The sequence below is a fragment of the Salvelinus namaycush genome, chromosome 8 (genome assembly GCF_016432855.1).
Source record: "Salvelinus namaycush isolate Seneca chromosome 8, SaNama_1.0, whole genome shotgun sequence".
Taxonomy (NCBI): Eukaryota; Metazoa; Chordata; class Actinopteri; order Salmoniformes; family Salmonidae; genus Salvelinus; species Salvelinus namaycush.
This window is the reverse complement of record NC_052314.1, coordinates 63,050,038-63,067,807: the sequence shown is the minus strand read 5'-3', so window position 1 is coordinate 63,067,807 and position 17,770 is coordinate 63,050,038. Positions and strand designations below refer to the sequence as shown.

The following is a 17,770-nucleotide window of genomic DNA, read 5'->3' as shown; positions in this document are numbered from 1 at the left end:
ATAATGTCCTATTTAAACAGTGAGAATGACGTGGTGTTTGAGGGGTGTCAGAAAACATATGGGATGCATCTTGAAATCAATACCCCATTAGCCCCCGCGCGGTGCCAAAGTACGAGAGTCCTGGAACCGCTCAATATAAAGCTGCGTTATTTTTGCTACATTGCAAATACAGGACCCCAAACCTGTCCAGGTCAACACCTCGTTCAAGCATCCCGTTTCAGGAGTCCATCCAAATTGCCTTTTTAAAAATGCTCTCAATGTTAGAGCAGGGGTGCGTCCCAAACGTCACCCTATTCATAACATAGTGCACTACTACTACTAAGGAGCGTCCAAAAGTAGTGCACTAGATAGGGACTAAGGTTGTCTAGTGTAAGACCGTGTCCTTATAGTGGTGACTACAATGTTATCTCTGGGCTGGCGTTTCATGTCAGGCCGAGGTTAGAGTTTAGGATGAGAAAGAGCCCCGGGGTATGAACGGAATCGCTCTGACAGAAGGAACATACATTTGTGAGGACATTGTGCACTCGCGCACGCACACACACGCACGCATGACAGTGTGTGACACACGGGCGTTCGTGGCAATTTCAGCCTCTCAATGTCATAGGGCTCTCGCATGACCTGTTTCTATCAAAGCAGAGCACGACATGAGAGGGGGAGGGAGGGTAGACTGAAAATAATCATAATTTGGGGGGTGCGTATATTTGTCCTGTTACACACAAGGGTATAATGGAAATGTGTTTTGTTGTATATCCCAACTCTCCCTGAGAGACGCGCAGGGAGCGGGGTCACGGCCATTGTACAGCAACCCTGGAGCATTTAGGGCTAAGTGCCTTGCTCAAGGGCACAGCGACAGATTATTATTATTATTGTTTTTATGTTCACCTTGTCGGCTTCGGTATTCGAACCAGCAACCTTTCGGTTACTGGCCCAAACACTCCAACCTCGAGAAAAAGAGGAGAGAGAGAAGGAGAGATATCAGAAGGGGGGATTATGATGAACCAAACTAAACTAGCAGCCAATAGAGGAGTACCGAGCGTCGGAGCGGCTGTCCTTTCCCAGACGATGCAGTCTGCCACGCTCCACTGGTCATACACTGATATCACACCATGTCAACAGCATGAAGAAAACTGGTGTAGTAAAGATTGGTCGGCCCCGCGTCTCTCCTTCCTTCACTCCCTCGCTCTTCAATGAGAATGGGGGGGATGAGGGAGGCAGAGAGAGTAGATACGGAGAGGCAGAGAGAGAGGGGTGAAACAAAGTCTGCCCACACTCCTCTCCTCCTTCCCCTTGTTCTGTCATTCTCCCCCTCTCTCCCTTCCCCTTGTTCTGTCGTTCTGTCGTTCTCCTCCTCTCCCTCCTCCTTCCCCTTGTTCTGTCGTTCTGTCGTTCTCCTCCTCTCCCTCCTCCTTCCCCTTGTTCTGTCATTCTCCCCCTCTCTCCCTCTTCCTTACCCTTGTTCTGTCATTCTCCCCCTCTCTCCCTCTTCCTTACCCTTGTTCTGTCATTCTCCCCCTCTCTCCCTCTTCCTTCCCCTTGTTCTGTCATTCTCCCCCTCTCTCCCTCTTCCTTACCCTTGTTCTGTCATTCTCCCCCTCTCTCCCTCTTCCTTACCCTTGTTCTGTCATTCTCCCCCTCTCTCCCTCTTCCTTCCCCTTGTTCTGTCATTCTCCCCCTCTCTCCCTCTTCCTTACCCTTGTTCTGTCATTCTCCCCCTCTCTCCCTCTTCCTTACCCTTGTTCTGTCATTCTCCCCCTCTCTCCCTCTTCCTTACCCTTGTTCTGTCGTTCTCCCCCTCTCTCCCTCTTCCTTCCCCTTGTTCTGTCATTCTCCCCCTCTCTCCCTCTTCCTTACCCTTGTTCTGTCATTCTCCCCCTCTCTCCCTCTTCCTTCCCCTTGTTCTGTCGTTCTGTCGTTCTCCTCCTCTCCCTCCTCCTTCCCCTTGTTCTGTCATTCTCCCCCTCTCTCCCTCTTCCTTCCCCTTGTTCTGTCATTCTCCCCCTCTCTCCCTCTTCCTTCCCCTTGTTCTGTCATTCTCCCCCTCTTCCTTCCCCTTGTTCTGTCATTCTCCCCCTCTCTCCCTCTTCCTTACCCTTGTTCTGTCGTTCTTCCTCTCTCTCCCTCTTCCTTCCCCTTGTTCTGTCGTTCTTCCTCTCCCTCCTCCTTCCCCTTGTTCTGTCGTTCTTCCTCTCCCTCCTCCTTCCCCTTGTTCTGTCATTCTCCCTCTCTCTCCCTCTTCCTTCCCCTTGTTCTGTCGTTCTTCCTCTCCCTCCTCCTTCCCCTTGTTCTGTCGTTCTCCCCCTCTCTCCCTCTTCCTTCCCCTTGTTCTGTCGTTCTTCCTCTCCCTCCTCCTTCCCCTTGTTCTGTCGTTCTCCTCCTCTCTCTCTTCCTTCCCCTTGTTCTGTCATTCTCCATCCCCTTGTTGTCGTTCTCCCCCTCTCTCCCTCTTCCTTCCCCTTGTTCTGTCGTTCTCCTCCTCTCTCTCTTCCTTCCCCTTGTTCTGTCATTCTCCCCCTCTCTCCCGCTTCCTTTCACTTGTTCTGTCGTTCTCCTCCTCTCTCTCTTCCTTCCCCTTGTTCTGTCATTCTCCCCCTCTCTCCCGCTTCCTTACCCTTGTTCTGTCGTTCTCCTCCTCTCTCTCTTCCTTCCCCTTGTTCTGTCGTTCTCCTCCTCTCTCTCTTCCTTCCCCTTGTTCTGTCGTTCTCCCCCTCTCTCTCTTCCTTACCCTTGTTCTGTCGTTCTCCTCCTCTCTCTCTTCCTTCCCCTTGTTCTGTCATTCTCCCCCTCTCTCCCGCTTCCTTCCCCTTGTTCTGTCGTTCTCCTCCTCTCCCTCCTCCTTCCCCTTGTTCTGTCATTCTCCCCCTCTCTCCCTCTTCCTTCCCCTTGTTCTGTCATTCTCCCCCTCTCTCCCTCTTCCTTCCCCTTGTTCTGTCATTCTCCCCCTCTCTCCCGCTTCCTTACCCTTGTTCTGTCATTCTCCCCCTCTCTCCCTCTTCCTTCCCCTTGTTCTGTCATTCTCCCCCTCTCTCCCGCTTCCTTACCCTTGTTCTGTCGTTCTCCTCCTCTCCCTCCTCCTTCCCCTTGTTCTGTCGTTCTCCTCCTCTCTCTCTTCCTTCCCCTTGTTCTGTCGTTCTCCTCCTCTCTCTCTTCCTTCCCCTTGTTCTGTCATTCTCCCCCTCTCTCCCTCTTCCTTCCCCTTGTTCTGTCGTTCTCCCCCTCTCTCCCTCTTCCTTCCCCTTGTTCTGTCATTCTCCCTCTCTCTCCCTCTTCCTTCCCCTTGTTCTGTCGTTCTCCCCCTCTCTCCCTCTTCCATCCCCTTGTTGTCGTTCTCCCCCTCTCTCCCTCTTCCTTCCCCTTGTTCTGTCATTCTCCCCCTCTCTCCCTCTTCCTTACCCTTGTTCTGTCATTCTCCCCCTCTCTCCCTCTTCCTTACCCTTGTTCTGTCATTCTCCCCCTCTCTCCCTCTTCCTTCCCCTTGTTCTGTCATTCTCCCCCTCTCTCCCTCTTCCTTACCCTTGTTCTGTCGTTCTTCCTCTCTCTCCCTCTTCCTCCCCCTTGTTCTGTCGTTCTTCCTCTCCCTCCTCCTTCCCCTTGTTCTGTCGTTCTTCCTCTCCCTCCTCCTTCCCCTTGTTCTGTCATTCTCCCTCTCTCTCCGTCTTCCTTCCCCTTGTTCTGTCGTTCTTCCTCTCCCTCCTCCTTCCCCTTGTTCTGTCGTTCTCCCCCTCTCTCCCTCTTCCTTCCCCTTGTTCTGTCGTTCTTCCTCTCCCTCCTCCTTCCCCTTGTTCTGTCGTTCTCCTCCTCTCTCTCTTCCTTCCCCTTGTTCTGTCATTCTCCATCCCCTTGTTGTCGTTCTCCCCCTCTCTCCCTCCTCCTTCCCCTTGTTCTGTCGTTCTCCTCCTCTCTCTCTTCCTTCCCCTTGTTCTGTCATTCTCCCCCTCTCTCCCGCTTTCTTTCACTTGTTCTGTCGTTCTCCTCCTCTCTCTCTTCCTTCCCCTTGTTCTGTCGTTCCCCCCCTCTCTCCCTCCTCCTTCCCCTTGTTCTGTCGTTCTCCCCCTCTCTCCCTCCTCCTTCCCCTTGTTCTGTCGTTCTCCTCCTCTCTCTCTTCCTTCCCCTTGTTCTGTCGTTCTCCTCCTCTCTCTCTTCCTTCCCCTTGTTCTGTCATTCTCCCCCTCTCTCCCTCTTCCTTCCCCTTGTTCTGTCGTTCTCCCCCTCTCTCCCTCTTCCTTCCCCTTGTTCTGTCGTTCTCCCCCTCTCTCCCTCTTCCTTCCCCTTGTTCTGTCATTCTCCCCTCTCTCCCTCTTCCATCCCCTTGTTGTTGTTCTCCCCCTCTCTCCCTCTTCCTTCCCCTTGTTCTGTCATTCTCCCCCTCTCTCCCTCTTCCTTCCCCTTGTTCTGTCGTTCTCCCCCTCTCTCCCTCTTCCTTCCCCTTGTTCTGTCGTTCTCCCCCTCTCTCCCTCTTCCTTCCCCTTGTTCTGTCGTTCTCCCCCTCTCTCCCTCTTCCTTCCCCTTGTTCTGTCATTCTCCCTCTCTCTCCCTCTTCCATCCCCTTGTTGTCATTCTCCCCCTCTCTCCCTCTTCCTTCCCCTTGTTCTGTCATTCTCCCCCTCTCTCCCGCTTCCTTTCACTTGTTCTGTCGTTCTTCCTCCCTCTCGCTCTTCCTTCCCCTTGTTCTGTCATTCTTCCTCTCTCTCCCCTTGTTCTATCTCATTCCCTCCCTCTCTCTGCTGCTCAGTTTCTCCCTGGGGCGTTGAGGCTCGACTGAGCACAGAGGCTGAGCTGTCCAAACTCTGGAGGAAGAGGGGGATGAGGGGGGAGGGAGGAGGGGAGAGAGGCTGCTATGGCTGTCATGTGTCAGCCTAGTGGGCAAAATGAAGCACAAATAAACAGAGCGAGGGGGGGGCTGGTACACAGCCGCATGGTGGGAAACACTACACAAGCAAGGTAGAGAGAGAGAAACGGCGATGGGAGGACTGGTCAAAGGAGGACTGCTTGGAGGACGGTGTTGATGGGTATGACAGGATGCGTGTGTGGGTGTGTATGGAAGTCGAGAAGCAGTTATGGCAATGACAGTTCACAAAAAGGCCAGAGAAGTCTTTTCAAGAGAGCATGCATTCACTCCAGCTGAATCCATCCTCAGTCATAGCAAGATGGACGGTTCTGCATTCCACCTCTACCTCAGAATCCTTTGCCAGCCAGGGCAGACTTGGGCCAGACGCACCATTAGAAGTGAATGGCCATCTCTGTGTGGCTCTAGAGTGCATTACTTCCCAGGTATACTCTGCCTGTCCATTACTGCACATGCCTGTTGTTTCCTGTGGCCCGGCTGATTTATTCGGCCATTTTGGCTTAAGCCAGACACGGGCGCTCCATCATCTCACTCTCAAAGTAATCCTCTGTCCTCCCACCATTGGGTGCCATTACACATAATTAATGGCCGTTCTGGGGCTGCTGCGACTGGCAGGCTTTGGAGATGGGCCTTTTAAAAGTGTGTGTGTGTTTTAAAAGCATCAGGAGGGGAGAGTAAGACATCTTCCATTGTTCTTAATCATCTGTAGAGAGCATTCCTTTACTTCAGAGGGAGCGGCGGGAGGGGAGAGTAAGACATCTTCCATTGTTCTTAATCATCTGTAGAGAGCATTCCTTTACTTCAGAGGGAGCGGCGGGAGGGGACTTAAGACTGACTTCAATTAATAAATGATGGAGTTTTGCACATGTAAGAGAAAATGCAATTTTAGACTTCTGTCCAGGTCAAATACAAAATGGAGTCTTGGTATTACATGACTTCCTCTATATGTGTAAGAAGTGATACCATCTAAGAGTACCCCTTAACGTATGCTTCCTAGTTTAAACAGTTTTTGCATACATTATGACGACATTTTATGACGTTTTTGTGACGTTTTGGTGTTTGACAGTGTTCAGCATTTTTATTCTTCTGGCAGTTCGAGCACACACATTTAGTTTTTTTAGGCTTGTGGAAGTTCGGTATCCGAAGTCTACGCCCCTTCGTCGGTGATTGGTCACCAGTAGGCATTCTTCAAAGAAGTGTTTGTCATTCAACGACAGACGACTAGTTTTCATGCACATTTTCTGTTGTTGAGAAATACTGCACCAAACATCTCAGATGTAAAAAGACCTCCTCTGTAAAAACACCCAAATGAATTACAGATTTATTGAGTTATCTTAGATTAACTCTGACTATTTTGAGGAAGTTTACCGACTACTGCATCTCAAGAGGGACAAATATTGCCGCTTTTTCAAGGTAAGGTATTTTAAGGTAGTATGCGAGCACATACGTTCACTTCACCTAGCAGAGTTCTGCTAGGAGCAAATCAAACCTATGTATGAGGACGCCTTTAGCCAGTGAAGAGAGAGAAAGAGAGAGAAGAAAGAGAGTAGAGAGAGAAGAAAGAGAGTAGAGAGAGAAGAAAGAGAGAGAGAGAGAGAGAGAGAGAGAGAGAGAGAGAGAGAGAGAGAGAGAGAGAGAGAAAGATAGAGAGAGATAAGCTGTTCTTTCCTCTCTGCTGTGTGTTGTACAGAGATGGCTATCAGCACCCAGTGATTAAAGAGACGTCTTACTTAACTATGATCAATCGCAATTACACAGCCACTACTCAGGCCAGTGGGCAGTGATTAACAAACCGCCTGCTAATCATTCCAGCCACAACTCCCCTACATACTCCCTCATAGCCTACTACCTTATAGGACTTTCTATCAGCGCTGACTCAGCTAGTCACAGAGAACCTGTCTTCAGCGACGCGTCTCTTTCTTCCCAAGTGTGCGTGGGTGTGTTACCTTGGACAGGTCTCTGTAGTTGCTGGGCAGAGTGAGGTCCAGGTCTTCAGTGTCGTAGTTCGTGATGACCCAGGGGAAGACGGGGTACTGATTCAGGTCGTTGTACGTACGGCCTGGAGGGAGGAAGACATAGGGGGAGTGGTCACAACAGTCTCAAATTAGTCAACATCAAACTTCTAAAACTGAACATGTCTAGTAATCTAAATGTCTGGACACCAGACTCCCTTTTCAATTAGAGCTTAAATGTGGAATATATTTTTACTAACTATGAAGAAAATGAAGTCAGAGGATGAAACCATGTTGGCCAAACAGAGTTTACATCATTGACCACGTATGTTCATAATATTTGGGTGTGTTGTCATTCCCTATGATGACAGTCCAGTGACAGTGGGGTAACACTGGTCTTACCAGAGATGGTGTTGAGGAAGATCAGGTACTCAAAGTTGGAGATCTCTCTGCGCTGCCAGCGCTGGGTCATGTTGGAGGCCTTGTAGAGCTGCTTGGGACTGGCCTGGGAGATACGCCTGGAGGAGGGGGAACACACACTGCCTGGTTAGATGCCGGGCTCTCTGGTTAGATGCCGGGCTCTCTGGTTAGATGCCGGGCTGTACGCCAGTCCATAAGTGCTGGCAAACAAGACATTGACAACACTTTCAAAGAAAAACACTTCAGACCCACTGTGAATTATGAAAACATAACCTAATACCAGAGGATTCGTGTGTTTCAAGATGTCCAACTTCAATAATTAAACTGATTCAGTCCATGGCCTTAGTAAAGTCTCTAAATGCAAACGTTCCAATATGAAATAGGTATTGATATTTAGGTACACTAAATGAAAAAGAAAAATATGCAATGAGTAGGGTTAATTCTTCGCATGCAGATACACACACTGATCCCCCCCGCAACACACACACACGCAGGCCCCCGGAGCATGATGTATGCTGGGGGACTTAAACAAATGACCCCCAATCCAATTAAAACAAAGGCAAATTATGGAATTAATCACTGTCACAGTGTGAGATTATAGTCATTAGGCCAGCAGAAAGTCACAATCACCCCTTAACAACTCCCAGTTTATAGCTTCAAAACACTGAACAAACGTTAGGGCAACATCTCTGAATTATATACAAGGCAGCTAAAATCAAATCAAATCTTATGTGTCACATGCGTGGAATACAACAGGTGTAGATCTTACAGTGAAATGCTTACTTAAAAGCCCTTAACCAACAATGCAGTTAAACATAATAAGAAGAAGAAATGAAAGAGCAGCAATAAAATAATAGCGAGGCTATATGCAGGGGGTACCGGTACAGAGTCAATGTGCGGGGGTACAGGTTAGTCAAGGTAGTTGAGGTAATATATACATGTAGGTAGAGTTATTTAAGTGACTATGCATAGATAACAGAGTAGCAGCAGTGTAAAAAGAGAGGGGGGAGGCAATGCAAATAGTCTGGGTAGCCATTTGACTAGATGTTCAGGAGTCTTATGGCTTGGGGGTAGAAGCTGTTTAGAAGCCTCTTGGACCTAGACTTGACGCTCCGGTACCGTTTGCCGTGCGGTAGCAGAGAGAACAGTCTATGACTAGGATGGCTGGAGTCTCTGACAATTTTTAGGGCCTTCCCCTGACACCGCCTGGTATAGAGGTCCTGGATGGCAGGAAGCTTGGTCCCAGTGATGTACAGGGCCATACGCACTATCCTCTGTAGTGCCTTGCGGTCAGAGGCCGAACAGTTGCCATACCAGGCAGTGATGCAAACGGTCAGGATGCTCTCGATGGTGCAGCTGTAGAACCTTTTGAAGATCTGAGGACTCATGCTAAATCTTTTCAGTCTCCTGAGGGGGAATAGGTTTTGTCTTGCCCTCTTCACGACTGTCTTGGTGTGCTTGGACCATGTTAGTTTGTTGGTGTTGTGGACACCAAGGAACTTGAAGCTCTCAACCTGCTACACTACAGCCCCGTCGATGAGAACGAGGGCGAGCTTGGTCCTCCTTTTCCTGGAGTCCACAATCTACTTTGTCTTGATCAAATGCTAAACCATATGAAGGTTAGGCCAGGGAACAAATGCTAGGGAAATCTCGTTTCTTTATAGGTACTTAAAATGCTGTCTGAATGTTAGGTCCAACGTTTTTGAGACATTAATGTATAGTGAAAGAGAGGTTGGGGTGAAGCCTAGGTAGTCGATATACCTAACGAAAACTCACTGAATGTTAGGGAAATGTTATTGCAACACTGGTGTGGATGTGATATTGTGGTAAACATTATATTGTGAGGTAGAGGTACTGCAGGTTGTGGTAAACATTATAGTGTGAGGTAGAGGTACTGCAGGTTGTGGAAAACATTATATTGTGAGGTAGAGGTACTGTAGGTTGTGGTAAACATTATAGTGTGAGGTAGAGGTACTGTAGGTTGTGGTAAACAGTGTGAGGTAGAGGTACTGCAGGTTGTGGTAAACATTATAGTGTGAGGTTGAGGTACTGCAAGTTGTGGTAAACATTATAGTGTGAGGTAGAGGTACTGCAGGTTGTGGTAAACATTATAGTGTGAGGTAGAGGTACTGCAGGTTGTGGTAAACATTATAGTGTGAGGTAGAGGTACTGCAGGTTGTGGTAAACATTATATTGTGAGGTAGAGGTACTGCAGGTTGTGGTAAACATTATATTGTGAGGTAGAGGTACTGCAGGTTGTGGTAAACATTATAGTGTGAGGTAGAGGTACTGCAGGTTGTGGTAAACATTATAGTGTGAGGTAGAGGTACTGCAGGTTGTGGTAAACATTATAGTGTGAGGTAGAGGTACTGCAGGTTGTGGTAAACATTATAGTGTGAGGTAGAGGTACTGCAGGTTGTGGTAAACATTATAGTGTGAGGTAGAGGTACTGCAGGTTGTGGTAAACATTATAGTGTGAGGTAGAGGTACTGCAGGTTGTGGTAAACATTATATTGTGAGGTAGAGGTACTGCAGGTTGTGGTAAACATTATATTGTGAGGTAGAGGTACTGCAGGTTGTGGTAAACATTATAGTGTGAGGTAGAGGTACTGCAGGTTGTGGTAAACATTATAGTGTGAGGTAGAGGTACTGCAGGTTGTGGTAAACATAGTGTGAGGTAGAGGTACTGCAGGTTGTGGAAAACATTATATTGTGAGGTAGAGGTACTGTAGGTTGTGGTAAACATTATAGTGTGAGGTAGAGGTACTGCAGGTTGTGGTAAACAGTGTGAGGTAGAGGTACTGCAGGTTGTGGTAAACATTATAGTGTGAGGTTGAGGTACTGCAAGTTGTGGTAAACATAGTGTGAGGTAGAGGTACTGCAGGTTGTGGTAAACATTATAGTGTGAGGTAGAGGTACTGCAGGTTGTGGTAAACATTATAGTGTGAGGTAGAGGTACTGCAGGTTGTGGTAAACATTATATTGTGAGGTAGAGGTACTGCAGGTTGTGGTAAACATTATATTGTGAGGTAGAGGTACTGCAGGTTGTGGTAAACATTATAGTGTGAGGTAGAGGTACTGCAGGTTGTGGTAAACATTATAGTGTGAGGTAGAGGTACTGCAGGTTGTGGTAAACATTATAGTGTGAGGTAGAGGTACTGCAGGTTGTGGTAAACATTATAGTGTGAGGTAGAGGTACTGCAGGTTGTGGTAAACATTATAGTGTGAGGTAGAGGTACTGCAGGTTGTGGTAAACATTATAGTGTGAGGTAGAGGTACTGCAGGTTGTGGTAAACATTATATTGTGAGGTAGAGGTACTGCAGGTTGTGGTAAACATTATATTGTGAGGTAGAGGTACTGCAGGTTGTGGTAAACATTATATTGTGAGGTAGAGGTACTGCAGGTTGTGGTAAACATTATAGTGTGAGGTAGAGGTACTGCAGGTTGTGGTAAACATTATAGTGTGAGGTAGAGGTACTGCAGGTTGTGGTAAACATTATATTGTGAGGTAGAGGTACTGCAGGTTGTGGTAAACATTATAGTGTGAGGTAGAGGTACTGCAGGTTGTGGTAAACATTATAGTGTGAGGTAGAGGTACTGCAGGTTGTGGTAAACATTATAGTGTGAGGTAGAGGTACTGCAGGTTGTGGAAAACATTATATTGTGAGGTAGAGGTACTGTAGGTTGTGGTAAACATTATAGTGTGAGGTAGAGGTACTGTAGGTTGTGGTAAACAGTGTGAGGTAGAGGTACTGCAGGTTGTGGTAAACATTATAGTGTGAGGTTGAGGTACTGCAAGTTGTGGTAAACATAGTGTGAGGTAGAGGTACTGCAGGTTGTGGTAAACATTATAGTGTGAGGTAGAGGTACTGCAGGTTGTGGTAAACATTATAGTGTGAGGTAGAGGTACTGCAGGTTGTGGTAAACATTATATTGTGAGGTAGAGGTACTGCAGGTTGTGGTAAACATTATATTGTGAGGTAGAGGTACTGCAGGTTGTGGTAAACATTATAGTGTGAGGTAGAGGTACTGCAGGTTGTGGTAAACATTATAGTGTGAGGTAGAGGTACTGCAGGTTGTGGTAAACATTATAGTGTGAGGTAGAGGTACTGCAGGTTGTGGTAAACATTATATTGTGAGGTAGAGGTACTGCAGGTTGTGGTAAACATTATATTGTGAGGTAGAGGTACTGCAGGTTGTGGTAAACACTATAGTGTGAGGTAGAGATACTGCAGGTTGTGGTAAACATTATAGTGTGAGGTAGAGGTACTGCAGGTTGTGGTAAACATTATAGTGTGAGGTTGAGGTACTGCAAGTTGTGGTAAACATTATAGTGTGAGGTAGAGGTACTGCAGGTTGTGGTAAACATTATAGTGTGAGGTAGAGGTACTGTAGGTTGTGGTAAACATTATAGTGTGAGGTAGAGGTACTGTAGGTTGTGGTAAACATTATAGTGTGAGGTAGGGGTACTGTAGGTTGTGGTAAACATTATAGTGTGAGGTAGAGGTACTGTAGGTTGTGGTAAACATTATAGTGTGAGGTAGAGGTACTGTAGGTTGTGGTAAACATTATAGTGTGAGGTAGAGGTACTGTAGGTTGTGGTAAACATTATAGTGTGAGGTAGAGGTACTGCAGGTTGTGGTAAACATTATAGTGTGAGGTAGAGGTACTGCAGGTTGTGGTAAACATTATAGTGTGAGGTAGAGGTACTGCAGGTTGTGGTAAACATTATAGTGTGAGGTAGAGGTACTGCAGGTTGTGGTAAACATTATATTGTGAGGTAGAGGTACTGCAGGTTGTGGTAAACATTATATTGTGAGGTAGAGGTACTGCAGGTTGTGGTAAACATTATAGTGTGAGGTAGAGGTACTGCAGGTTGTGGTAAACATTATAGTGTGAGGTAGAGGTACTGCAGGTTGTGGTAAACATTATAGTGTGAGGTAGAGGTACTGCAGGTTGTGGTAAACATTATATTGTGAGGTAGAGGTACTGCAGGTTGTGGTAAACATTATATTGTGAGGTAGAGGTACTGCAGGTTGTGGTAAACATTATAGTGTGAGGTAGAGGTACTGCAGGTTGTGGTAAACATTATAGTGTGAGGTAGAGGTACTGCAGGTTGTGGTAAACATTATAGTGTGAGGTAGAGGTACTGCAGGTTGTGGTAAACATTATAGTGTGAGGTTGAGGTACTGCAAGTTGTGGTAAACATAGTGTGAGGTAGAGGTACTGCAGGTTGTGGTAAACATTATAGTGTGAGGTAGAGGTACTGTAGGTTGTGGTAAACATTATAGTGTGAGGTAGAGGTACTGTAGGTTGTGGTAAACATTATAGTGTGAGGTAGGGGTACTGTAGATTGTGGTAAACATAGTGTGAGGTAGAGGTACTGTAGGTTGTGGTAAACATTATAGTGTGAGGTAGAGGTACTGTAGGTTGTGGTAAACATTATAGTGTGAGGTAGAGGTACTGTAGGTTGTGGTAAACATAGTGTGAGGTAGAGGTACTGCAGGTTGTGGTAAACATTATAGTGTGAGGTAGAGGTACTGCAGGTTGTGGTAAACATTATAGTGTGAGGTAGAGGTACTGTAGGTTGTGGTAAACATTATAGTGTGAGGCAGAGGTACTGTAGGTTGTGGTAAACATTATAGTGTGAGGTAGAGGTACTGTAGGTTGTGGTAAACATAGTGTGAGGTAGAGGTACTGCAGGTTGTGGTAAACATTATAGTGTGAGGTAGAGGTACTGTAGGTTGTGGTAAACATAGTATGAGGTAGAGGTACTGCAGGTTGTGGTAAACATTATAGTGTGAGGTAGAGGTTCTGTAGGTTGTGGGAAACATTATTTTGTGAGGTAGAGGTACTGTAGGTTGTGGTAAACATAGTATGAGGTAGAGGTACTGTAGGTTGTGGTAAACATTATAGTGTGAGGTAGAGGTACTGTAGGTTGCAGTAAACATATTGTGAGGTAGAGGTACTGTAGGTTGTGGTAAACATTATAGTGTGAGGTAGAGGTACTGTAGGTTGCAGTAAACATATTGTGAGGTAGAGGTACTGTAGGTTGCAGTAAACATATTGTGAGGTAGAGGTACTGTAGGTTGCAGTAAACATATTGTGAGGTAGAGGTACTGTAGGTTGCAGTAAACATATTGTGAGGTAGAGGTACTGTAGGTTGTGGTAAACATAGTGTGAGGTAGAGGTACTGTAGGTTGTGGTAAACATTATAGTGTGAGGTAGAGGTACTGTAGGTTGCAGTAAACATATTGTGAGGTAGAGGTACTGTAGGTTGTGGTAAACATTATAGTGTGAGGTAGAGGTACTGTAGGTTGCAGTAAACATATTGTGAGGTAGAGGTACTGTAGGTTGTGGTAAAGGCTGTATAATGTAATGCTGAGGGAATAGTGATGGTGGGAGAACAGGACTGGGCTGTACAGTTGTCTCCAGGTCAAAAGAGACACGGTGCCCCCAGGCTGAGCTACACCATGTTGATTAATGGGACTGACACTCTCTCTCTCTCTCTCCCTCCCACAAGCATGTCTGTGCACACACACACACACAGATACACACAACCTGACTCTTACAAAAACACACATTTCAACACTCTCTCATAGGTTACAAAATGGATGGTACATATCACTATCACGCCATGCAGCAAAACACTGGGATACACCTCGGACATTTCTCAATATCCATTCTGTCTTTGGCTTGGCTACAGCCATGACAGTGCAGTACACAGGCTGAACTTGGCTTTGGCAGGGTGCTGCAGACATGCAGTCATAAGAAGGCAAGAGGAGAAGAGGGAGAGAGTTGGGTGCCCACTCTATACCTTGGACTGTGTGTGTGTGTGTGTGTGTGTGTGTGTATATATATGTGTGTGTGTGTGTGTGTGTCTGTCTGTGTGTGTGTATGTTTTCCACTCTTTCTGAGGTGGTTTTCTCAGAACGTGCTGAAGCGTGACGGTGTGACACGTGAAATGCCAGTGTTACACGCTAAGCCCACAAGTGTTTAGTGTCAGCTGACGAGACAAAGTGGGGATGAACACATACCAACCCTCCACCGCAGGAAGATAGAGAGAGAGAGAACAAAATAGAAAGAGATAGACTGACCTGGTCTGTGGGAGGCCAAAGTTGGTGCCCACCCCCACGCGAGGGAGGCATTGGACCACCTTCTTGACCGTGCCTGCATCTGGGAAGTTGAACATGACCGCAGCTACAGAGGAAGGCAAACAATTCTGTCAATCCATGGCTTGGTTTCCACAAATAATGGAGCCGCTTCAAATTCAAAATAATATAGAAATAAATCCCAACATCAAATCTATACTGTTTCAAAAAGATCCTGGCAAAGATACATTTCACTCATTTGTCTTTCAGATTCAAATCCAAACTCATGTCATAATTTAAGGGTTGTGATTCTACTGAATAATATTAGGATAAAATCTGCTGGTTGTGGGTCTTACTTCTGTTGGCCATGAAAATCTCCAGAGCAGTGTTCTGTAGCAAGTAACGTCTGGAGAAGACAGCCCTGATCTCTGTGAACAGCCATTTACCATGGAGGCCCTCTGTGTAGGTTAGGATCTGGAGAGGAGTGGTAAGGAGAGGAGAGGGAGGAAAAGTATGAGGGTGAGAGGTGAGCAAAGACAGGAGATAAGAAAGTAGTAAAAGAAGAAAGAAGAAAAGAGGAGACGTGACAGAAAGAAAGAAGAGAGGAGAGAAGAGACAAGAGAGAAGAAGAAGAGAGAGGAGAGAAGAAGAAGAGAGAGGAGAGAAGAAGAAGAGAGAGGAAGAAGAAGAGAGAAGAAGAAGAGGAGAGAATAAGAGAGAAGAAGAAGGAGAGGAGAGAAGAAGAAGAGAGAAGAAGAGAAGAGAGAATAAGAGAGAAGAAGGAGAGGAGAGAAGAAGAAGAAGAAGAGAGAAGAAGAGAGAAGAAGGAGAGGAGAGAATAAGAGAGAGGAAGAGAGAAGAAGGAGAGAGAATAAGAGAGAGGAAGAGAGAAGGAGAGCAGAAGGAGAGAAGAGAAGAAGAAGAGAGAATAAGAGAGAGGAAGAGAGAAGAAGGAGAGGAGAGAAGAAGAGAGAGGAGAGAAAGAAGAGAGAGGAGAGAAGAAGAAGGAGAGAGGAGAAGGAGAGAGGAGAAGAAGGAGAGAGGAGAGAAGAAGAGAGAGGAGAGAAGAAGAGAGAGGAGAGAAGAAGAGAGAGGAGAGAAGAAGAGAGAGGAGAGAAGGAAGAGAGGAGAGAAGGAAGAGAGGAGAGAAGGAAGAGAGGAGAGAAGGCTGTGTTAGTTCATTCATCACAGCCAAATGACGCGTCGTCCCGAACAGCAGGATTAATGTGTTATATTGATCAGCCTCCATGAAAAAGCGATTCCTTTAACGAGAGAATGAGCCCTATTCAGAGGGAGGAAGGGAGGGGAGGGAGGGATGGACGAGGCAGACATTTAGTTCACTAAAAGCTCATCAGTAATTTAGACAGCGGGTATCCTCTCTGCTTAAAATATAAATAAAGAAATGCTCAGAATCAGATACATACTATTGTCAAGATCATTTCAAGTATGCACCAATATTCAGAGCTAAAAAAGTATTACTTCCCTGAAGAGTACCAACTGCAAGGCCAAACGTAAAATGTGTTTACAAAACAGTGATATGTAGTTCAAATAAATCTATAATGCCAACACAAACTGCCCATTGCTGTGGTTTTTAATGGCTCAGTTTTTCACCAGATTAAGACCGGTTTGACCAGCCAGGTCACCGGTGATACAAGTCAGTGTTCGACGTCCATCCATGTCTGAGGACGTCGGGAGATGACGTGTAAACCAGCCACTAGAAGCAACAGTGAGCGCTGTTACCTTCAGGTAGGTTTGGGTTATGCTGTAGCGTTGTGGATAGGGATGGCAGATAGATAAGCCCTATTCAAATACTCCAAAGGAAGGCAAGTTCAAATCCAGCAATAGAAAGTTGTTTTTGAGATTTTTGTTTTAAGCCCATCCCAAACCTTAACCATTCGGAGTTAATGCTTAATCTTAAGATTTCAGAGTTAATGCCTAAATTTAACCCTAAACTTAAAAATGCTGAGTTATTTCCTAAAATTAACCTTAAACACTTCGAAATTTGACATTTGCAACAACTTCAAAATTTGACATTTAATAAATATGGATTAACATCTAATTCTCACATGAGACAGTGAGAGCTAGTTGGGTTTGACAACACTTTTGTGAAGAGTGCTATTGGGTCAACAGCACAGTTTATGCTAAATAGTCAGTTAACCTGCTTTCTCTAATTCCTCTAACAAGGGGACTGCCACCTTGCAAGGTTAAACAGGAGCTTGTCGGCTAACGCTAAAGAATGCAAAAATGCTAAAATGAGCTGAGCCTAATCTCTCTCTGTGGAGAATGGATACTCTCTCTCGCTCTCTCTCTCTGCGGTTGTCAGAGTGACTTGTCTCGACGCCTGTCAGCCCTCCTGACAGCCACAGATGCTCGGTCCGGGCCTCCTGCGATTCATATTCAAGCTAATCCAATCTTTAGATTCTGCGCTAACCCACTTATCGTTGCTTTGTTGACTAGCTTTTTTTATTTTTATAACTCGCCCGGGCCTCTCCCTTTTTGTTTCAAAGCTCTTTTAATGACGCTAGGTGTTAAGGGACATGGGGATTGAAGAGGGGTCACTGAGGTATGGCACCGAGGGGTAAGAAATATTGAAATATGCGACTAGCATAGTGTGCTAACTCCAGCACTAGCTTCAAGGAGCTCATTAAAGGTTGCAGTGGAAGGGAGCAGCTGGGGCTCTTAGCTGAGGACGTCCTGGGAGCCCCTCTCTCTCTTTTTCCTTCTCTCTCTCTCTCTCTGTCTTTTTCCTTCTCTCTCTGTCTTTTTCCTTCTCTCTCTCTCTGTCTTTTTCCTTCTCTCTCTCTCTGTCTTTTTCCTTCTCTCTCTCTTTCTCTCTCTGTCTTTTTTCTTCTCTCTCTCTCTCTCTGTCTTTTTTCTTCTCTCTCTCTCTCTCTCTGTCTTTTTTCTTCTCTCTCTCTCTCTGTCTTTTTCCTTCTCTCTGTCTTTTTCCTTCTCTCTCTGTCTTTTTCCTCTCTCTCTCTGTCTTTTTCCTTCTCTCTCTCTCTCTGTCTTTTTCCTTCTCTCTGTCTTTTTCCTCTCTCTCTCTCCCTCTCTCTGCCCTCCTCTCAGAGGAATAAGATCTGCCTGCACCACAGCCTCACTTCAAAGTCTCTGGAGTTCAATTAAATGTGGATTAGAGAGGTTTGGAGGAGAGATTGGGCTGCCCGTCCGTCTCTCTCCCAGACTCTCACCTACACTACCCTAACAGGCTGGGCCCAGGACGACCCCACACCGTACCAGCCTCCCATCAGCCCCATCACCATGGGAACACTGTCACAATAACCCCTCAAGCTGTGGCTTCTGGTACAGAATATCCAAAAGGACTTATGAAGGGATTTTCTTTCATTGGGCGTCAAAGTTATTTGTGAAAGAAACTACTATGTGTTTTTTGATGGAGGTTTTAGAAGGATCTAGGTGAGAAAGATGGGTATTTTGCCCGTTTTTTTCCCTCATCAGTTTGATC

General features: G+C 46.2%; 1 protein-coding gene across 1 annotated transcript in view; it reads right to left on the bottom strand.

Moving 5' to 3' along the window:
- The window catches only part of LOC120053047 (lipopolysaccharide-responsive and beige-like anchor protein), a 326,774-nt gene that overhangs the window by 82,389 nt on the left and 226,615 nt on the right, over positions 1–17,770 (bottom strand). The window contains exons 41-44 of the mRNA XM_039000298.1: positions 14,664–14,781; positions 14,314–14,416; positions 7,198–7,313; positions 6,790–6,902 (exon numbers count right to left, since the gene is read on the bottom strand). Coding sequence (XP_038856226.1) covers positions 6,790–6,902; positions 7,198–7,313; positions 14,314–14,416; positions 14,664–14,781 — 450 coding nt within the window. The remainder of the gene's footprint in view (positions 1–6,789; positions 6,903–7,197; positions 7,314–14,313; positions 14,417–14,663; positions 14,782–17,770) is intronic.